General features: G+C 42.4%; 1 protein-coding gene across 3 annotated transcripts in view; it reads right to left on the reverse strand.

The window, feature by feature from the left end:
* The window catches only part of ATP2A3 (ATPase sarcoplasmic/endoplasmic reticulum Ca2+ transporting 3), a 252,918-nt gene that overhangs the window by 141,853 nt on the left and 90,398 nt on the right, over positions 1–20,667 (reverse strand). For all 3 annotated transcript variants that reach the window (XM_033921665.1, XM_033921666.1, XM_033921667.1), the window contains exons 4-7: positions 12,098–12,202; positions 8,699–8,837; positions 6,092–6,172; positions 3,991–4,076 (exon numbers count right to left, since the gene is read on the reverse strand). In XM_033921665.1, the coding sequence (XP_033777556.1) occupies positions 3,991–4,076; positions 6,092–6,172; positions 8,699–8,837; positions 12,098–12,202 (411 nt within the window). The remainder of the gene's footprint in view (positions 1–3,990; positions 4,077–6,091; positions 6,173–8,698; positions 8,838–12,097; positions 12,203–20,667) is intronic.

Consider the following 20,667-nt stretch of genomic DNA (forward strand, 5'->3'; position numbering starts at 1 on the left):
CGTTCATGCTAGCATTTACTAACTCTCCAAGTATTTCAGCATTGAGAGGAATAATTATTCTTATAGATAACCCATAGTAACATAGTAACATAGTAGATGACGGCAGATAAAGACCCGAATGGTCCATCCAGTCTGCCCAACCTGATTCAATTTAAACTTTTTTTTTTTTTCTTCTTAGCTATTTCTGGGCAAGAATCCAAAGCTTTACCCGGTACTATGCTTGGGTTCCAACTGCCGAAATCTCTGTTCAGACTTACTCCAGCCCATCTACACCCTCCCAGCCATTGAAGCCCTCCCCAGCCCATCCTCCACCAAACGGCCACACGCAGACACAGACCGTGCAAGTCTGCCCAGTCTGTTGTAGAAAATGCAAACAATAAACCAACAATTGTTTTGACTAATGCTCAGTGGAAGTCCTTTTACAACTTCTTCAAAAACTCTTCTCCCTCCTCCACCTCAAAAAGTAATAGTGGATATGTGGCAAGCCAACTTCACTCTCCACCGTATAGCCTCAAAGGAATTAGGGGATAATTCTATAACTGGGTGCCTGGTAGGAGTTTTTTGTTTTTTTCAATAAAGAAATGTAGGCACCTACTTCCCTTTATTCAATACTACTGGAACTGGGTATACTGTATATGTACCTATCAATTTGGCGCATACATTTATGCCAGCTATAGACCTGATGTGGATGAGTGGCCTAATGGTTAGAGCAGCTGCCTCCGCACCATGAGTTTGATTCCCACCGCAGCTCCTTGAGAGTCTAGGCAAATCACTTAACGCTTCATTGCTTCAATGTAAACCACACAGAAAAAGTGGTATTTCAAGTCCTATCCCCTTAAGTGCCAGAGAAATGTGCATAAGTTACTGCAGTCTATAAATTACATGCATAACTCTACTCTGCCTCTTTGTAAACTGACCTGTATAATATGTGCTACATAAGATACATTTACAGAATTGTACTTAGGTAGAATATTCCTATTTACACATATATGTATGCACATCACACTTACAGGCAGAAACACAGAGCAGACCAATGATATCAAGGAAACTGCAATTTATTAGATAAGCCATACCCGAAGTGGCCACGTTTCACCCTCGGGCTGCGTCAGGGAAAAATTGCTAGAATGAAGCAAATCACTCTCTCACATTCACAAAAACAAGCAGGTAAACATCTAAGGAGGCATCTCTTCTTTTAAAAATAAAAAAATAAAAACTCTTTTACATTCACAAAATCAAGCAGGTTCAAAAAGCCAAGGTGGCATCTTTCTCTTACTGCAGTGATATATATATATATTTTTTACCCCTTCTAGCAATTTTTCCCTGACGCAGCCCGAGGGTGAAACGTGGCCACTTCGGGTATGGCTTATCTAATAAATTGCAGTTTCCTTGATATCATTGGTCTGCTCTGTGTTTCTGCCTGTGAGAATATTTGCAGATCATTGTCTCTTCATCAAACTTACATGCCATTTACTTACATTACATTTGCAACACAAAAAGGATATATGGATAAGTTCAAGAAGATTTGGGGACCATTAACAGATTTTTGCAATGACTAATTTTAATTTTTTCCCATAATAAGATAATAGTTAAAGAAGGGAGGGAGGGAAGGGGTAAAGAATTTATTCTCTTTATTATACATTATAAAAAATATATCATAATGAATGAATGATAGTCCTATGATAAATTAATGTGATAAAGGGAGGGAAAAGGGTTCATAATTAAATAATAATTGATAAAATCATTACAATATATATGTTATATAAATTCATAAGAAAAATAATATAAAATATGGTTTATATAAAATACATTATAGAGATATCAAGTGTATTGTTAAGATAAATGTATGGAAAATTTATAACACTTGTTGATATGTGAAAAAATCAATAAAAAACTTAAAACAAAAAAAACAAACTTACATGCCATTATTGTAATGAGTTACCGGCATCTAATACTTAGCTTGTCCTCTTATAGAACTGCTCTGCACACGGTTGAATCAAGAATAAGACCATCTGATTCACTACAGCTCAGTCTATTCTCATTCTATTAAGCAGAACCCAAGCCTCAGGGTGGCAGATACTGGTCCTTTGGTCATCATACTAGTCAAAGCAACCAATTTAAACTTAAGAGATAGCTGAATTGCAGTCTGAAAATATCCTATATCCATAGTACTTGAATCGGTCATAAAGCTTGGTATCCTTTGCCAGTTTCACATATAGGATAAGGGGGAAAGCAACCACTGGGGCATTAAGTAAGTGTCATGCCTTAATCCCTCCAGTAGATAGCTGCTCAATTAGAGCAGCTTTCTTTAACATGGAGATGCTAAGTACCACGTCTAAATAACAATATCCATATTTTTAGACGTTGATGTCACCTTCCCCTTCTGTGATTGAAGTCTGAAGTCTGTATTTGGCCCCTCCTCCAAAACACTCCTTGCCGTATGGATTACTGCTGTGTTAGACAACCATATCTCGGATTTATAAAATAGGGATTTGGAAATTCATGCAATATGAACGTTTAAATACCAGTTTCCAGACATTCAAAAACAAGAATGCAGCCATAACGTAACACCTGAAGAATAAGACCTGCCTGGTTTTTACTATTAGCTGTCTTTATTTTATCCTTAAAGTACCAACAATAAAAGGTCTCAAAAAATTTTTTTTAAACAATTCAGGCTAGCAGACCTCAGAAGTGCCTTGCTGTATGTCTATTTTTCTTTAAAGTACATACAGGTCAATAATAGCACCCATGGTCGTCATAGGCCTTTATATCATTTTTTATATTTTTAACTTTTAGAACAATTTTTAACTTATCAGCAAATAACTTATCTTTTATCTACGCGGGTGGGGGTGGGCACTCCGACATAGACTATGTTTCGCCCCGAATGGGCTGTATCAAGGACAATCCCCCTTATCTCCAGTGACTCATGCTTCCCGCTATAGATTTTTAGTTCAGGGAAAAAAAAAAAAAAAATCTATAGCGGGAAGCATGAGTCGCTGGAGATAAGGGGGATTGTCCTTGATACAGCCCATTCGGGGCGAAACATAGTCTATGTCGGAGTGCCCACCCCCACCCGCGTAGATAAAAGATAAGTTATTTGCTGATAAGTTAAAAATTGTTCTAAAAGTTAAAAATATAAAAAATGATATAAAGGCCTATGACGACCATGGGTGCTATTATTGACCTGTATGTACTTTAAAGAAAAATAGACATACAGCAAGGCACTTCTGAGGTCTGCTAGCCTGAATTGTTTAAAAAAAATTTTTTTTTGAGACCTTTTATTGTTGGTACTTTAATGTTTGATATCTAAGAAGGTCTAAAATATTCGAGTCTGGTACAGCGAGTTTATTTTATCCTGGCATCTTCCTGCTGTTCTTTTGGGCATCCCTGCCAATTGATTTAGCCTCTACTGGGTCTAGGGTGCCATTCTGAGAGTTGTAGTTGGTATAAAAGATCTGAAATATGATGGCCAAAGAGTATGAACTCAACATTTTTAGATGTATGCATCTGGATTTTAAAATTTAATTATTTGCCTTTTCCAAAACCAAGCTCAAACAAGCTAAATTGCAGGTACATTATTTCACAACCCATCTGCTCCTATCACTGGAATGATTCATTTTATTGAGTCATCAACATGCCTCCTTCTGTTTATCTTATTAATATAATATTTGTCAACATGTTGGGAACATTTAACTTTTGCAAGATGATGTATCTGATACAGTAATTGTTAAAGAAATAAAGGCTGATTTTCTATTTGCCCTGACTAGATCCTGTGGGGTAAAAATATTTCCCCAGAAAGCAACTAAACATAGCTAACCAAAGTTTGTTGACCCCTAATTCTTTCCCAGGACGTGCTCTCCAATTTTCAGTGCCAGGTGACCAAGTCGGGTCAGCTAGATTTAGGATGTCAGAGAGAGACTAAAGACTCAGGTACCCCAGTGAGTTACATTTTGAGATGCCTTCTTCCCACTAGGCTGTCTGTGATTGACTTACGGAGAATAGCATGTTTTTCTTGTCCTGGTTGACTGCCCTGGGGTCAGGAATGGGATCCACATGTTTGATCACAGACACAGATTCACCTGCAGACAAAAGAAGCAAAGTTCTTCTGAGATGACACTTTCATTCAACAAAGTTCTGCCAGAGCTTTATATTGGCAGGAGGTTATGGTGTAAACAGAATTGGTTTTTCTAATTTTGTACAAAAAATTGGATCATGATCTTACTGTTTGTCTTTCCCCTCTGTTTATTTTCTTGATTTTATTATCTTTTAGCTATGTAAACTAGTTTGGTACTATGTCAGTAAATTGGCATTCAAAATATAATTAAAGTTGCTTCAAATATTAAATAAAGTGACTTCAAACTCTCAAACAATTAAGAGGTGAAAATTTGAGGTCTATTGTGTATAATGAGACTTGCTCAATGTTAAAAGGGAAATCAGGATCCGAACCCTAGTTCCCAGCCAATTACTAAGCCATTGACAAAGCGTGGCGTGGCGTAGAGGTGCCGGCACCCCCCACCCCGTTCCCCCATTACTACACCACTGTAGCTCAGTGACCCTGGTTCACTCAGAGCTCTAATCTGAACTTAATCACAATCAGAGTTAGCTAAATGCTCCCCTTCCTTCTAAAAAGTAATTTATTTATTTAATTCCCTTTCCAACCCGTTCTCCCCAAATAGCTCAGAACAGGTTATAAGTTAAAATACACAATATACAGTTAACAAGTTACAATTTGCCATAGTTTTGGCGCAGGGTTTTTCAATACAAGTTTTATCCTAACTTGGCACATACTAGGGGGGGTCTAAAACCAATATGCATAATATACAGTTTTTACTGGATAAATTTGCCATAGTTACAGTACAAAATTTATCAATACAAGTTTATATCTTAACTAGATTTTTAGCCCGTTACATTAATGGGTGCTAGAATAGATGTGTAAACTTAGGCATTTCTTTCTTTCTTTCTGTTTGTCTGTCTTTCTTTCTCTCTCCCTGCCCCCTTTTTTTCTGTCTCTCTCCCCCTGTCTGTCTTTCTTTGTCTCTCTCCCTGCCTGCTGTCTGTCTTTCTTTCTTTCTCTCCTCCTGTCCAGAAGCACCTCTTCCCTGCTCCCCCTGTCCAGCAGTAGCCCTTCTCCCTTCCTTTTAGCTCCCCCAACTGTCCAGCAACACCCCTTCCCTGATCCCCCTGTCCAGTAGTACCCCTTCCATGCTCTCCCTGTCCAGTAGTAGCCCTTCTCCCTTCCTTTTACCTCCCCCCTGTCCATTAATACCCCTTCTCCCTTCCCTGCTCCCCCTGTCCAGCAGTAGTCCTTCTCCCTTCCTTTTACCTCCCTCCTGTCCAGTAGTACCCCTTCTCCCTTCTCTACTCCCCCTGTTCAGCAGTAGCCCTTCTCCTTTCCTTTTACCTCCCCCTGTCCAGCAGCACCCCTTCCCTGCTCCCCCTGTCCAGTAGTAGCCCTTCTCCCTTCCTTTTACCTCCCCCCTGTCCATTAATACCCCTTCTCCCTTCCCTGATCCCCCTGTCCAGCAGTAGCCCTTCTCCCTTCCTTTTACCTCCCTCCTGTCCAGTAGTACCCCTTCTCCCTTCCCTGCTCCCTGTCCAGCAGCTGCTAGGCTGGGCAGCTTCGGCGCTTTTGCTAGGTTGGCCCGCCTCGCATTATCGAAGTGGGCTGGCCTAGCAAATGCCCTGTGGCTGCTTGATGAAACCGCGGCTGCTGCCGCTGCTGGTTCAGGGGTGAGAAGAAGAGGCGTCCCGGCAGCAGCAGCATAGTCAGAAGGCAGAAAGTCAGCCGGCGTTGGATATCAGGGCAGGAAATCAGCTGAGGCAGGCACTGCGCATGCGTGGCACGGAAACACGGAGTTTGAAGTGCACATGCGCGCTAAGGGTTTTATTATAGCGGATGTGACACATACTGAGGATCTAGTACCAAAATGCAATATATAGTTCACGCTCCAGAACGTATGAATCTCACTGCAGGCAACAATCACCCCCAACTTGTATGCAATGGGATGGGCAGATCCACCTTAGCAACTTGTGCTCTGAATCGAAGCAAGTCTCTATTGTGAAATAATCAGGGGTTTGTTCCTTCACTGTTTACCTGTCAGAATGGATTGATCAACCCGAAGAGTTGTAGAACGGATCTCAGTGATTCTTATGTCAGCAGGAACCTTGTCTCCAACTGAAAATAAAAAGAACAAAAATATTATTCTCCTCAACAAAGGTACAGCTCCAATTCACCACAAGACTAAAAGGTTGACAAAACATCATCTGCCATGAATTTCCAACACAAGTCATTATTTCAAGACAGGGCCAGCGTGACCATTTGACTAGACAATTGTCTTGAGCAGCAGCAAAGAACAGCTACAGTCAAGGCAAAACGGAAGGTCTTGACAGACCCCCCCATTAACTCCAAAAATCATTTGCATGTATTTTTACTTGCAGGCAGATTTGGCTATTTTCAAATAGCCCATTCATTGGATTGTTCTAGCAGGAATGTGTTGGGGATGATCACGGCTGTCGAGTTTGATTCTCAAAAACTCAAGGAGAGGGGTATAGGAACATGATGATCAATTGGGAGTGCAAACTGCAAAGCTGAAGGTTCACTTAGGGTGCTCAATAGTCTTTCAAAGCCCTGTTTTAAGAAGCAACAGAAGTTAAAAGGGAAAGGGATCGGAACTTGTATATCGCTTTTTTGTAGTCATACAACCACATTCAAAGCGGTTTACATACTTCAAGCAGTTTCCCTAACCGGGGCAGTGGAGGATTAAGTGACTTGCTCAGGGTCACAGGGAGCAGTGTGGAGTTTGAACCCACAATCTCAGGATGCTGAGGCTGTAGTTCTAACCACTATGCCATACTCTCCCTTTTGTATATAGTTCATATGTCAGCATGGTGATCATCTTATGTTTGTTCATTTATGCTAAAACTATCAGCCAAGGCAAACTGAATCCTGTGTCTTTGGCACTTAGAGCTAGATTCACTAAAGATAGCGACTCAATCGCTGTTGGCTGATTCTCTGGCCGATTTTCCAACAGCGATTGATTCACTATCAAGTTTGCATGCAAACCCACCGACTCAATCACTCAGTGAGCAATAGACACAATGCAGAGCCCTAACAGTAGTGACAGGGGAAGCAGCCTCCTGTCACTGCTGTCAGGGCTTCTGCTTTTTTTTTTTTTTTCCTTTTTCTAATGGAACAGATGTTCTGTGCACCACCTGTCCCATTAAAAAAGCAGGGGGGGGGCATTTTTTAATGGGACACCAAACTCCCAAAAGATGGCAGGAAAGACCTCCTTTCCTCCCCTCCTCCCAAAGGCAGGAGGGATCCCCACTCCCTCCTGCCCCGAAGGCACCTGCCTGTCCCCTTCCTCCTTCCCGAAAAAAATGGCAGGTGTGATACCCTCTCCCTCCTGCCTAGAAAGACTTCCTCCCCCCAGAAAAAAAAAGCAGGAAGGATGCCCACTCCCTCCTGCACTGGATGCCCCCTCAAATGCCCCTTTACCCCTCCCCTCCAGGCCCCCGTGCCCCCCTACCTTGAAGTTGGGAGCAGGAGTTACTGAAAACACCTCCTGCTCTTCCTCTCTGAGCATCCTTCTAGCTTTTGCCGTCACCTTTCAACCTGTTTGGCTACCTTAAGATCATCACATAGTCATACCAAGTCCCACACTTCTGTCATGCACATACATTTTTCACCCCCTAAACTACTGCTCCTTTGGGTTTTTGCAGCCCAATTGCATGACCTTGCATCTCTTAGCATGGATATCTCTATGAAACATTACCCTCTAGAAACCTAATACCCCAAACTGTCTTTTGTGTTCCATCTTAGAAAGGCCTCCTCTGTTCTTTGTTTCCCATTGTTTTGATATTCTCTCCTTCATCCTCAGTGTAATCTTGAAAGGGCAGTGCTATGTTATGCCAGACTCTGCACTTCTCAGGACAACCCATGATATAAACAGACTAATGTTTATAGTGTCTTCGTACCTACAGTCTGCAGATACTTATTATACAAGGACTTTGTACTAATTTTCAAAGTAAAACTCTGTGTGTACTTTTACTTTGAAAACTGCAGAAGAGTAAAGTACCCACACATACTTGTGCCTCTTCTTCCAGGTTCTATTTTTTTTCTCTCTCTAAAATTATGCGCATACTTTTGAAAATGAAGAACTAAAGGGCTCTTTTTAGTAAAGCTTAGCGTGTGCTAAATGCCAAGAGCCCATAGATATAAAATGGGTTTCTTATCCATTAGCATGTGCAAAGTTTAGTAAAAGGGCCCCCCTAAGTGTATTGTCTGAGACCCTGTCTCAACCGCACCCCCAGGAACACCCCCTCAAACAAATATGGATAACAGCAGCATTAGTAAATGTGCAAACATCATGCAACATACAGGTGAACAATTTTCAAAAAACATTTTTTGGCAGATGATGAACTGCTTTTGTTCACAGAACTCATTTTGAAAATTGCTCTCTAACAGATGGTGATTAAATCATTTTATGTGGCCAGTTTGGCCTTCCTAATTTTGCAAGAAACCAAATCCTGGGAAAAATCAGGAAAGCAAACCTGGCTACAGAAAAACACATAATTCCATATAAAGCATTGGTGTGACCTTTTGCCCTTAGATGTTTTAAATCTTCCTTGCCCCCAAATCTAATTTCAGACTTTGGTCTGGATTTCAAAAAGGGAGGAGGGGGTGGAATTTGTCCCATACCTGCCACTTCCACAATATCACCAGGAACAATATCACGGGCTCGAATCCGCTGGACTCCATTCCTATCTGCACGGATCACCTTCCCCATTTCGGGCTCGTATTCCTTCAGTGCCTCAATGGCACTCTCTGCATTTCTTTCCTACAAATCCCATAAAGGTGAAAAAAAATCATAGGTCTTCAGCCTACTTTTTGTTATTCAGTCTTATCTGCTTTCCTGCCACCGTTAAGTCCACAGGGAGGTCACACTGTGTAATGGTGCTTTTCTGCATTTTATTGAACGAAAAGCATACTAAATCTAATCTAATCTAATCCTTAGGTTTGTATACCGCATCATCTCCACGTTCGTAGAGCTCGACGCAGTTTACAGTAGAAGAAATAGGAAGGAACTACAACAGAGGGTTAGAGGTAGAAGTGTGAAGAAAATTTAGAGAACTGTTAACATATCATAGAAAAGATCAAATTTGAACGCACCATCACATACACATCACATTAAAATTTCATAAAAATACATCATATCTAAAACATAAAAACAAAGTATGCTTTTCGATATAAATTTTCTACTTGTTCCTTCCATTTTTCTTTTTGTCTTTTCCTTTTTCCTTCTTTTGGCATTATGGAATATTATGAATTTATGTTTATTAATATATGTTTCTATGATTGTAGACTCCTGAGCCATGCCATTCAGGCCAAAACATGTACATGTCGAGTCGGTGTAACTACGAGCCGGGCAACTACAGACCTGCGAGTCTTACGTCTGTCCCTGGAAAGATGGTTGAAGCAATGATTAAAGATAACATAGTCCAGCACTTGAACACACACAACCTGATGGGAGCCAGTCAACATGGCCGGCTTACCTGAGGGATGCGACACCGACGCGGTATCGCGCGGTGTCGATGAGGTGGGTGCCGACTGAGACGGGGCCGGTGCCGCAGAATCAGACATCTCGGCACCAAATAATAACTGCTGTTGGATCTGCCGGTTTTTCAAAGTTCTCTTTTTTAAAGTCGCACAGCGGGTACAGGTAGACGCTCGATGGTCAGGACCAAGACACTGTAGACACCAGTTGTGTGGGTCAGTGAGTGAAATTGGTCGTGCACACCGCTGGCACTTCTTAAACCCGGGTTGAGGGGGCATGAAGGTAAAAACGGCTTCTGCCAAATCGAAGGCCGAGGCCTCGATGGTGGCAACAGGCCCCGCCGGGGCGAAACTGAAAGAATTGAACAAAAAAAACCCAAAGTTTTTTTTTTTTTTATATAAAGAAAAGAAAGGAAAGAAAATGAAGGAAACAATATTTCCATAAGGGTTTATGCGAGCGGGAAGGCGATATCAAAAAAGTCTTCAACAGCCGTTGAAAGAAACGCGTCTTCTTAGCTCCGCGGAAACTAAGAAACTGGGGACCGCGCGCCTCTGTTGGGCGGGAAGGCACTCGCGCGTGCGCGGTGCGGCCTACTAGAACTTTCCAAGTTCTTAGAGTGCAATCACTCTAAAATTGTCCGTACCGGGGCTCCGTCGGTGCCGTCACCCATCAGTCAAGAATATGCTGCCTGCTTGTCCTGGGATAAAATAAATTATTCACATTGTTCAACGTGATATGGACAAGAGGACATGGACTGAAGCTAAGGGGTGACAAGTCCAGGACAAATTTCAGGAAGTTCTGATTCAGGCAGCGAGTGGTGGACACCTGGAATGCTCTCCCAGAGGAGATTATTACGGAATCCACAGTTCTAGGATTCAAAAGTAAATTAGATGCACATCTCCTTACGAGAGGCATAGAGGGATATGGGTGACGGAAACTACATCAGGTGTACACCTGACTGGGCCTCCGCATGTGCGGATCACTAGACTCGATGGACCATGGTTCTGATCCGGAGAAGGCAGTTCTTATGTTCTTATGAAATAAAGGGTGTTTGTGAAATACTTTAAGTTCACCAGTCTCTTTTGGACTTTTCCACTCCTTCGCGTCAATATGAGCAGCCATAACCAGTGTTTATTTTTTTTTTAATTTGCAACCATGGCAGTATATATTAATCCAGATATTTAGCATTTGCATATATTGGTGATTGGTGACTTTAACCTGATAGTAGAGATAGTCAGTCCACTATTCAGACAATTTAGGACAGCCTTTTTGCTGTACTAAGCTGTCCAGACAGTTCATCTTTTTTTTACTAACAAAATTATTCTGGATAATGTCTCCACTCTTACTTCAGGACCCCCCACCCTCCCCTCCATATTTGCAGGTTTAGGGCTCACGACTTCAGTTATTCACGGGTTTGTAAACCCTTATCCACCCCCACCTCCTGAACATCTCCACACCTTACTTTTAAAGCCTGGTGGTCTAGCAGTGAAGTGAGGCAGGAGTGATCTTCCTACGCTCCTGCCCTGTGCAGAGCAACAACCAAAAATGGCTGCCATGAGTTCCCATAGCTCACGAGACTACAATGGGAACTCACGGCAGCCATCTTTGTTTACGTCTCTGCACGGAAGGAAGATCGCTCCTGACCTACTTCACCACTAGACCACCAGACTCTAAAAGTAAGGTGTGGAGAGATCCGGGAGGTGGGAGTCGGCCCTAAGTAAGGTGTGCAGAGGTCTGGGAAGTGGGGGGTGGGTAAGAGTTGGCCTTAAAGTTATTCACAAATTTTTCTTATTCGCAGGCTGGCTTTGCCCCTAACCTCCGCGAATATGGAAGAAGGTGTGCATCTGTAAACCACAATGAAATTTGTAAAGGTACTTGAGATATACAAACAATGATTGTAATTGTAATCACTACAACAACATGACTCCAACAACAGTATCAGGGCACAGTGTGGACAATCTAGATCAGTGGTTCCCAACCCGGTCCTGAAGGACCACCAGCCAATCGGGTTTTCAGGATAGCCCTAATGAATATGCATGAGAAAGATTTGCATATAATGGAGATGACAGGCATGCAAATCTGCCCCATGCATATTCATTAGGGCTATCCAGAAAACCTGAGTGGCTGGTGGTCCTCCAGGACAGATAGCATGGGGGTGGGGACTAATGATTTTCAGCAGCAATATTAAGATAGGTCATCTGTATGGTGGGCTGAACATCACCACAATAGGATAACTCCAAGCACTGTCCACACTCTGGTACTATTTAGATAGCGAGGAGGTAGGGACTAAATTTTCAGCAGCACTGTCCAACAGATAGACCCAGCCAGTGGCTCTTATCCAGGGATAGAGCAGGGGCTGTATCTAAGATGATACCACAGGGGTCAGGTTTATTCACTCTGTGATACTGGAACTTCACATGTCCTTTTCAAAGATTTCATTGAAAGACAGCACCAAGATGGGAAAGGTCAACAAGTTTATTCCTATGTTTTGAGGTTTTCAGAATAAAAAGCAGGGAAACCATAAGGAAGAGGCGGCCACATACCTGCCACACCCCCACAACAGCATTAACGATAAGAATCATAATGATCACAATTGGCTCCACAAACGCAGTGGTGGTATCTTCGCTGTCCTCAAACCAAGCGAGAACCTGTAGAACAGGGCAAGTAGTAGAACAGATGAGAGCCTGCCAACCTAGGCCATCTAAAAAATATCATTTTAAATATATGTACGCACACGTGTACCCTCCAACTTTACCAGCTGTAAATCAGCAGCCAGGTGGCGACTAGGAACTGCTTTTCAAGTACAGATCTGTCTTAAAGAACGCTTGTCAAAAATCCCTCACCCATTCCACTGGTGATTTTCTTACATTAACTCCTAAAATACTTCAATGAAAAGCTGTCCCTTCCTCAATCACAACTATAGCCTCCCAACTTTAGATCTTCTCTATCATTGCCTTGCCATCTTCTTTCAGAGCCTCTTGTCTGTCTTGAATAAACTATAAGCAACAAGGAGCAGGGACTATGTTATATGTGCTTCTGTAAAGAGCTCCATATACTTTGTAAAGGTAAACACAGCCTTTTGTACTCAAGTACCAAGATGTGAATGACATAGGGGACTGCCACTTGCACTGCTGTTTCTTGGCAGGCTATTAGCAGGGTGGTTTGCCATTGCCTTTCCCAGTTATCTTGACTCCTCAGCTAAGGCCAAGTACTCATTTACTGATCAAAAGTCAACTAATGGATGGTCAAATTGGCTGGAGGCTGGCTACCTGACAGAAATTCCAGTATTAACTGAGAGTGACCTGTATACCACCTTTTTATAGTTTTAAAACCAAATTCAAAGCGGTTTACATATTAAGCAGTTGTATTTCTCAGTTCTAATGCTTGCTTTGAATACTGAATATTGGTCCTAGTTGTTTTAAACAGTTTCTTTTAACAACTAATTTAAACCGTAACCTTAAATTTAAAACATAAGGAAAAAAATGCCCTAAAGTCTTCTAATACATACTATATTTTAAAAGCTGAAGCAGCTATTTTTTAAACCTTGCAGTTTGTCAATATCTAATATAATAAAACCCTAAGCGCGCATGCGTACTCCCACCTGCGTGCTCCCGTTTTCCGTGCGCCACAGGTAGGAGTGCACATTTGTGTGGCAGCACAGAGCCTGTCGGCTGCGGTGGCTCTTGCCGTCTGAAGGGTAAAGCCAAGAAGCACAAAATCTATAAGGAGCACATCTGAAGATCTTAAGAGAAGGCTGTAAGTTGCAGTATATAGTACTCCCTCCCTCCCTTCCTGTAAGTTTGCCGCTGCCTTATCTATATCAGCTTCACTTCTGAGTCTCACAATGCCACTTTTGCACCTCTTCCTATCACTGATATGTTTATGTTTATTGTAAACTTCTAAAAAAAATGTCTTGTCCCTCTCCCCCACCCCTTTTATTGTCAGCTGTTTTCTTCCATTTGCATCTTTGCTTTCCTGACTATTCGACCAGCTTTTCTTAACTTTTCCAGATTTTTTAGCCTGTCTTTCTCTTTTTGTGATCTTTTGTAGTTTATGAGAGCTAACCTTTTTTTCTTACCTTTTCAGCTACTACTTTTGAGAACTAAAGTGGCTTTCTTTTCTTCTTACTTTTACTTACTTTCCTTACAAAATGGTTTGTTGCCCTCTGCTCTCCTACTTCTTCCAGATGTTCCCATCCAGACAATTCCTTGACATAATCCCCCATCTGAACAAAGTTAGTGTTTTTAAAGTCTAGAACCTTTACTTTTGAATGAGCCCTCTCTACACTTGTCTTAATGTTAAACCACACCATACGGTGATCACTGGACGCCGATGATCACCCACTGTAACATCAGAAACATTTTTCCCATTTGTAAGTCCAGTATGACCCCCATCTCGTGTGAACTCCATTACTAATTGCTAGAACAGTTCTCCTTGTAGAGAATCCAGGATTTCCCTACTTCTAAAAGACCCCCGCAAACAATGAATTGGCTCCTCATATTAAAGCTGCTTTGGCATAGAGAGAAAAGTCTGGAAATCCAACTCTCCCTAAATGTTTAGGTCTTTTCAGCTTAGACAAAGATATTCTAGGGAGTTTGGATCGACATACAAATTCCATGAAAATTTTATCAATAGATATAAACATAGAATTAGAAAATGGTAAGGGCAAGAAATGATATTTCTTAATTAATTTCATGCACAATGTGTTATTTCTTAAGCGTTTGAATCTTTTGGGATTAACTGTATATAAATAAACTGTATGATGAGCATATACCGTAATTAAGTTGAATTAGGGAGCTGATACCAGGGCACATGGATTAAACTGCAGAAGAGAACAGCAAAGGAGGAAGCAGCAGCTAAGATATGGTGTTCACTGACTCCTGCTGACTGGAGGACAATGCACAAGGGGTGGGGAGAACAAAAAGACCTCCGATGGCAGTGGTGGCTCTGGTCCTCCTTCTTCCCACTCTTTTGTGCTAGAAGATTACTCACCAGACCTGAATTCTGTCAGGAACCAACAACAACAACTTATTATTTTTATAGCACTATCAGGCACACACAGAGCTGTACATTGTACATGCAAGAGATGGTCCCTTCTCAAAAGAACTTACAACCTAATTATGACAGACACACAGAGGTGGTAGGGGACTATTAAGGGAATGACAGACAGATATGTTGGATGGGTCCGTATTTAAATGCATCTTCAAATAAATGGGTTTTTAGTCTGGATTTGAATACTGCCAGAGACAGAGCGAGCCAGGCAGGTTGTTTCAAGCATGTGGCACAGCAAGATACAAGGGACGGAGACTTGAGTTGGCATATCTGAAAGGATCCCCCATAAATATTTTAGCTATAGGCATGTGCTGAGTTTGCTTATATACTAATCCTGCCCTTGCTGAAACTTGAAGCAAAGCCTTCCCTTTTGGGGATGGGGAGTTAAGACTATACCAATAGCTACGACAAAGCTCAAGCAGATATCAACAAGTGATGTCAACAACTACGGCAAGGGGTTGACAATAGACAAAGCAGGTAGCTGGGCAAACAGGAAGCACTGAAAGGAAAATTCACACAGATGAAGTATTAAACTGAAGCTGACAGCAGAGTCTCATTAATTTAGAGAAGAGAGAATGCGACAGCGAATAAGCCTTTTGACTTGCTCAAATGCAATCACCAAGTCAAGTCAGACCATCATGGACAAACCAGACAGGCCACGCGGTCTTTATTTTCTATCATTCTCTGTCTCATGGCATTAAAGCAGGTTGGCATGCAGCTCCAATGCAGAAAATATTATGGCTTATATATTTAAATAGAATTCAGATACTGGAGATGCATTTGCATATATCTATTGATTAAGAACATACTTTGCATACACAGTAGGTGTTGCAAATGAGACACTATTCAAACTCTTGAGGCAAAATAAAGAAAACTTAAGCCATTATGAAAATACTGAAAAACCTGTTATCTAGTTGTCATGTACTATGACAAGAATCTGGGTTTTGACTCCCAGGTCAATTGTTCTGCTCCCTCCCTGAGCAGGCAAAGTCGCAGCCCACCAAATTTGGAACTTATTACTTATCTATCTCCGAGAGGACACATCACTAGACAGATTTAAAAGTTTAAGATCATAAGAATAGCCTTACCGGGTTAGACCAATGGTTCTTCAAGCCCAGTAGCCTGTTGTCATTGTGGCCAATCCAGGTCACTAGGTACCTGGCCAAAACCCAAGGAGTAGCAATATTCCATTCAGAATCCTAAAGAATAGCAAGATTCTGGAATCCCAAAGAGTAACAAAAGATTCCGGAAGTCCAAGGAGTAGCAACATTCCATGCTATTGATCCAGGGCAAGCAGTAGCTTCCCTTATGTCTTTCTCAATCACAGACTATGGACTTGAAGCGTTTTCTCTTCAAGGATGCCTTTGAAGAATAATTGGATATTTCGGCAGCATTAGACTCTTTCTTATTTTAAGCTTCCAAGTCTTTTCTGATTTTAATCCTTATTCTCATCTTATCCCCTCCCTTATGTTCATACCTTAAATGTACTCTGTCCTATCAAGCTTTGTAGTTCCTCCCCTTTTCCTCAAGTTTTTGGTCAGTCAATTGTTTTGGTTTTTGGTTTATATGAAATCGAATACGTATGTTATGTCCCTTTTCATTTGTGCATCGCTTAGAAATACTGATAAGCGTATGAATCAAATTTCAAATAAAACTTGAAACTTGATGCCTGGCTTAGGGAGTCTTGCTCACAGTCCAGCAGCAACAGCTGGTGGCTGGATTTGGGCCCCCGATTAGAGTTCTAGTAGAGGGCTTACAGTAAAAGGCTGAATGAGATTTGAAGGGTTACAAAATAAAGGGTACAATTCCAAGCTAATTGCAAAATAAAGCCTCAGCACTAACAGAGCTGGAGTCCAAAAACAAAGACCGATCAGGATTTAGGAGGAATTATTTATTGATTTATTCAATTTTCCATACTGTTTTCCCAAGGGATCTCAGAACAGTTTACATGAATTTATTCAGGTACTCAAGCATTTTTCCCTGTCCGCTCACAATCTATCTATTGTACCTGGGGCAATGGGGGGATTAAGTGACTTGCCCAGGGTCACAAAGAGCAGCGTGGGTTTGAACCCACAACACCAGGGTACTGAGGCTGTAGCTTTAACTACTGCGCCACACACTCCTCCCAATGTACAGAAGCCTATTTTATCTCTGAAGCTGCCACTTACTGTTTCTTTTGGCCCGATTTGCCCTCATCAGCTTCTCCTTCTTTTGGCCAGTTTGGGACCCTATTTCTACCTGTGTTTTCTTCAAGCCTGGTATTTGTGGGGGCAATTCTATAAGCGAGAGCCTCCTGTAAGTATCCCAACGCTGCAAGGTAAGAGGTGGGCGTTCCCTGCTGTGCATTACAAAGAGTGCTCATTTTAATACTAATGAACTCCGTGTAATGCATTTGCATAGGTTTCTTGGTGGCTGCTACTGGGATTGGTAGAAGCCCCTGAGAACCCTTTTGAGCATCAGAGCCTGAGATACCTTTCAAGTAAGGTTGGCTACAACCAGTCTTACATCCATGGCAAGCTTCTGAGCATCTCCCAAAAAATCCATACTCATGATGTCATTTCTGGGCGGTGCCTGGATATACGAGGGAGGTGGAGAGTTCCGAGCAAGGTTCAAAATGAAGAAATCAGATAGAACATGAGGTACCCTCCAGCTGCCCCGTGAGCTGTTAGTTGAGAGTGTTGTTTTACATTGGATTAAACCAGTGTCTCTCAAACTTTCTCGAGCCAGGGCACACTAAAGGTAGTGGCCATGGCTTGAGGAACCCAGAGGTGCGCGGACGTCACCGTGATCACATCACACATATGCATGACATCGTCACGTCAACATCCGTGCATGTGCAGAGGCCCTCCAGATGGGCCCTGAGACGCCAGTAGGGGTTGCCAGCAAGGAAGAGGGCCGGAGAGAAGGAGAGGCACTGGCGCTAGCTGATTGCCTACAGCAGTGTTTCTCAACTACTTCAAGCTAAGTACCCCCTAAGTCTAACAAATATCAACTGAGTACCCCAACCACAGACCTCCCTAGGCCCACCCAAGCTCTACCCCAGATCCCATCCCCTTTACTAATTGTAATGCTATTTTTTCCCTTTATTTTTCATATACACACAATATACACAGCAGATATAAATTCTCAAAACTGACACATTTCAATCACTATATTGAAAATAAAATCATTTTACCTACTGGTGATCCTCTGCAGGCTGCTGTAATTAGCGTTAAAGGCGAGGCCAGGGGGGAAGCTGAAGGACGCTAGAGAGAAGGGGGAAACATGCAGGTCTTCGGCGAATCGGGCAGCGCTGGCATTGTACTGCGTAGGGAAGTCAGCTGGCAGGTGCCTCTCTTCCTCCTCAGTGTGCTGCGGCACACTTGAAATCTCAGGAGGCACACAGTTTGAGATACACTGGATTAAACATTTAGAGCTGTTTTTTTGTTTATTTTGTACAGACCACTTCAATAAAAGAAGTTGTGTTGGAAGTGGATTTTCTGAGGGAGCCGTCTGGCGAAATGCATCAGAACCCACGAGTATCTGCAAGATAAGTGTACTGAGTACTTTACAAATTTATAGAAGAGCGGAAGCGTTATATGTAGAGTGGAAAGTGTTTTGCACCAATAATTAACTAAAAGTGCTGTGACTGAACGCAAGAGGTATCCAGTTTAGGGGCTTGACCCCCGTTTGTGGTCTCTTAAAAAGAGTTGATAGGAAAAACAGTGGGTGTTTTTGGTTTGGTTTTCTTTCATGTCTAATCTAATCTAAATCTTGGATTTATATACCGTGTCATCTCCCCAAAAGGAGCTCAACTCAGTTCACATAAAAATCGATAGTAAAAGTAGGTAGATTAGAGAGAAAATAACTTATTAATGAAGACCCTCATCCGACATCCTAGAGAGAAGATAACTAATTTTCCTGAAAACCAATTTTCTAAGAACTGTTGAAATGACGGTGTTTTCATAGATTTTCAGAAAATCTGGAAGGAGAAAAGCATTCCAAATCCAACACAAGAGGGAATCCCATTCCACAGGGTCACAGTAGTTGCCCCAGTTTTTGGTTTGAGCATTCTATGACCTGCATGCTTAATTGCCTGACATGCATCCACCCCTCCCCCTGCTCCTCCCAGATTTATGCCCCCTTGACGTTGCATGCTTTGGGATTTGAGCATGCAAGTTTATGTAATTAGAGACATAGGACCTGATTCTATAAATAAGCAACGCAGGACAAAGCAGCGGTCAGTCTTGAGTTAGGCGCTGTTTATAGCATCGCTTCCAGTGGCACCTAACTTGGACTTAGGTGTCAAAATTTTTAGGTGCCCCCTATTTATGTCTGGGTTTTCTTTATCTAAATACTTGTCCCTAAATCCAATTTAGGCGCCTAGGTGCAAAACACACCCAAAATTCGCCCACGATCCACCCCTAACCATGCCTACTTTCAGGTATGCACTATGGTCTAGATGCCTACTAAATTAAATCTAATTTTTAAAAAAAATCACTATTTAATACTGATTTTCAATTAACGGCATTGATAAAGCCTAATTGAATAATCTTAGGCACCTAGATCGGATTTAAAGAATCAGGACCTTAGTATGTAACTGCTGCCAGAACTATACTGCTGTCTCCTATGCAGTGGCATAGCAAGGGTGAGAGGCGTCCGGGGTGGTGGTGCTCCTCCCCCCACCCTCTTCTCCAGCCCCCCACCTCCACACGCTCCTTCCCCACCCCCTCCTGCGGTGCACATGCTGCTTCCCTTCCCCCTTACTTCTGGCACGAGCAGCAACCTCCAAGCTGCTGTCACGCCAGTGTCAGCTCTTCCTCTGATGTCACTTCCTAGGTGCGGGTACAGGAAGTGACATCAGAGGAAGAGCCGACGCTGGGGGAAGGGAAGTGGCATGCACACATGGCAGTGAGGCGGGAAGGAGGAGAGAGGAGAAAAGGATGGGTGCCTGCGCCCTCACCAAGATGGCACCTGGGGTGGATCACCCCCCTGCCTTCCTTTACTACACCACTGCTCCTATGTGCATTCTATACACACACACAAGCACTCAGGAACTGTTCTCATATAATCCTCTCTCAATTCTCTGTAGCCCAGAGACTGTATGCTTTTGATATTTACTCATTCTTAAATCTGGCAGCCTGCTCCCAGGATACTGAAAATAGTTGTCAAGGATGTTCTATGCAGAGCATGCCAATACTGAAGAAGCAATGATATACAGTAATACAGACAGAGTTGATCATGACTGCAAGCAGTGTACTGAGGAGCAGAAAGCAACTCCTCACAGGTGGCAAAATGCAACAGGTAATAAGCCTAGAAACTCCATATGAACCCAAACTAGACTCTCCCTGCCATGAAGTACATTTAAAACAAACCAGAAAAAAAATATTTCTTCACACGTGTAATTAAACTCTGGAATTTGTTGCTGAAGAATATGATGAAATCAGTTAGCTCAGCAGGGATTAAAAAATGTTTGGGTAATTTCCTAAAAGAGAAGTCCATAGGTCATTATTGAGATGGCTTCAGGGTTAAACAGCATAAAATCTGTTTTACTACTTGGGATCTAGTTAGTAATGACATGGGGACAAATTTTTCTCCGTCCCCGCAGGAATTCATTTTCCCGCCCCAGTGAGTTCCTTTCTTGTCACTTCCCCATTCCTGCAAGCTCTGTTCTCATCTGTACAAGCCTCAACCACTTTAAAATCATAAGTGTTCTAGGCTTGTGTGCTTAAGGCAGAGCTTACAGGAATGGAGCAGGGACAGGGACAGCGACAAAACTCGTGGGGACCGGATGGGAAAATTGAATTCCTGCGGGGATGGGAAAAAATTTGTTCCCGTGTCATTATCTACTAGCTAGTACTTGGGCCTGGGTTGGCCACTGTTGGAAACAGAATACTGGGCTTGATGGACCCTCAGTTTGTCCCAGTTAAATCACTGCCAGGCCTTCCATCCCCCATGGTCAGTGGATGCTATAGAAGCAACATTCAGAGTTCCAGTAGGGTGCAGGGCAGGGAGTCCCAGTGGCTGGATTCAGGTCCCCAACCTATCTCTGCTGGAAATGGAGGGGATTAGAGTCCAACAA

This window comes from Geotrypetes seraphini, chromosome 15 (assembly GCF_902459505.1).
Source record: "Geotrypetes seraphini chromosome 15, aGeoSer1.1, whole genome shotgun sequence".
NCBI classification, from domain to species: Eukaryota; Metazoa; Chordata; class Amphibia; order Gymnophiona; family Dermophiidae; genus Geotrypetes; species Geotrypetes seraphini.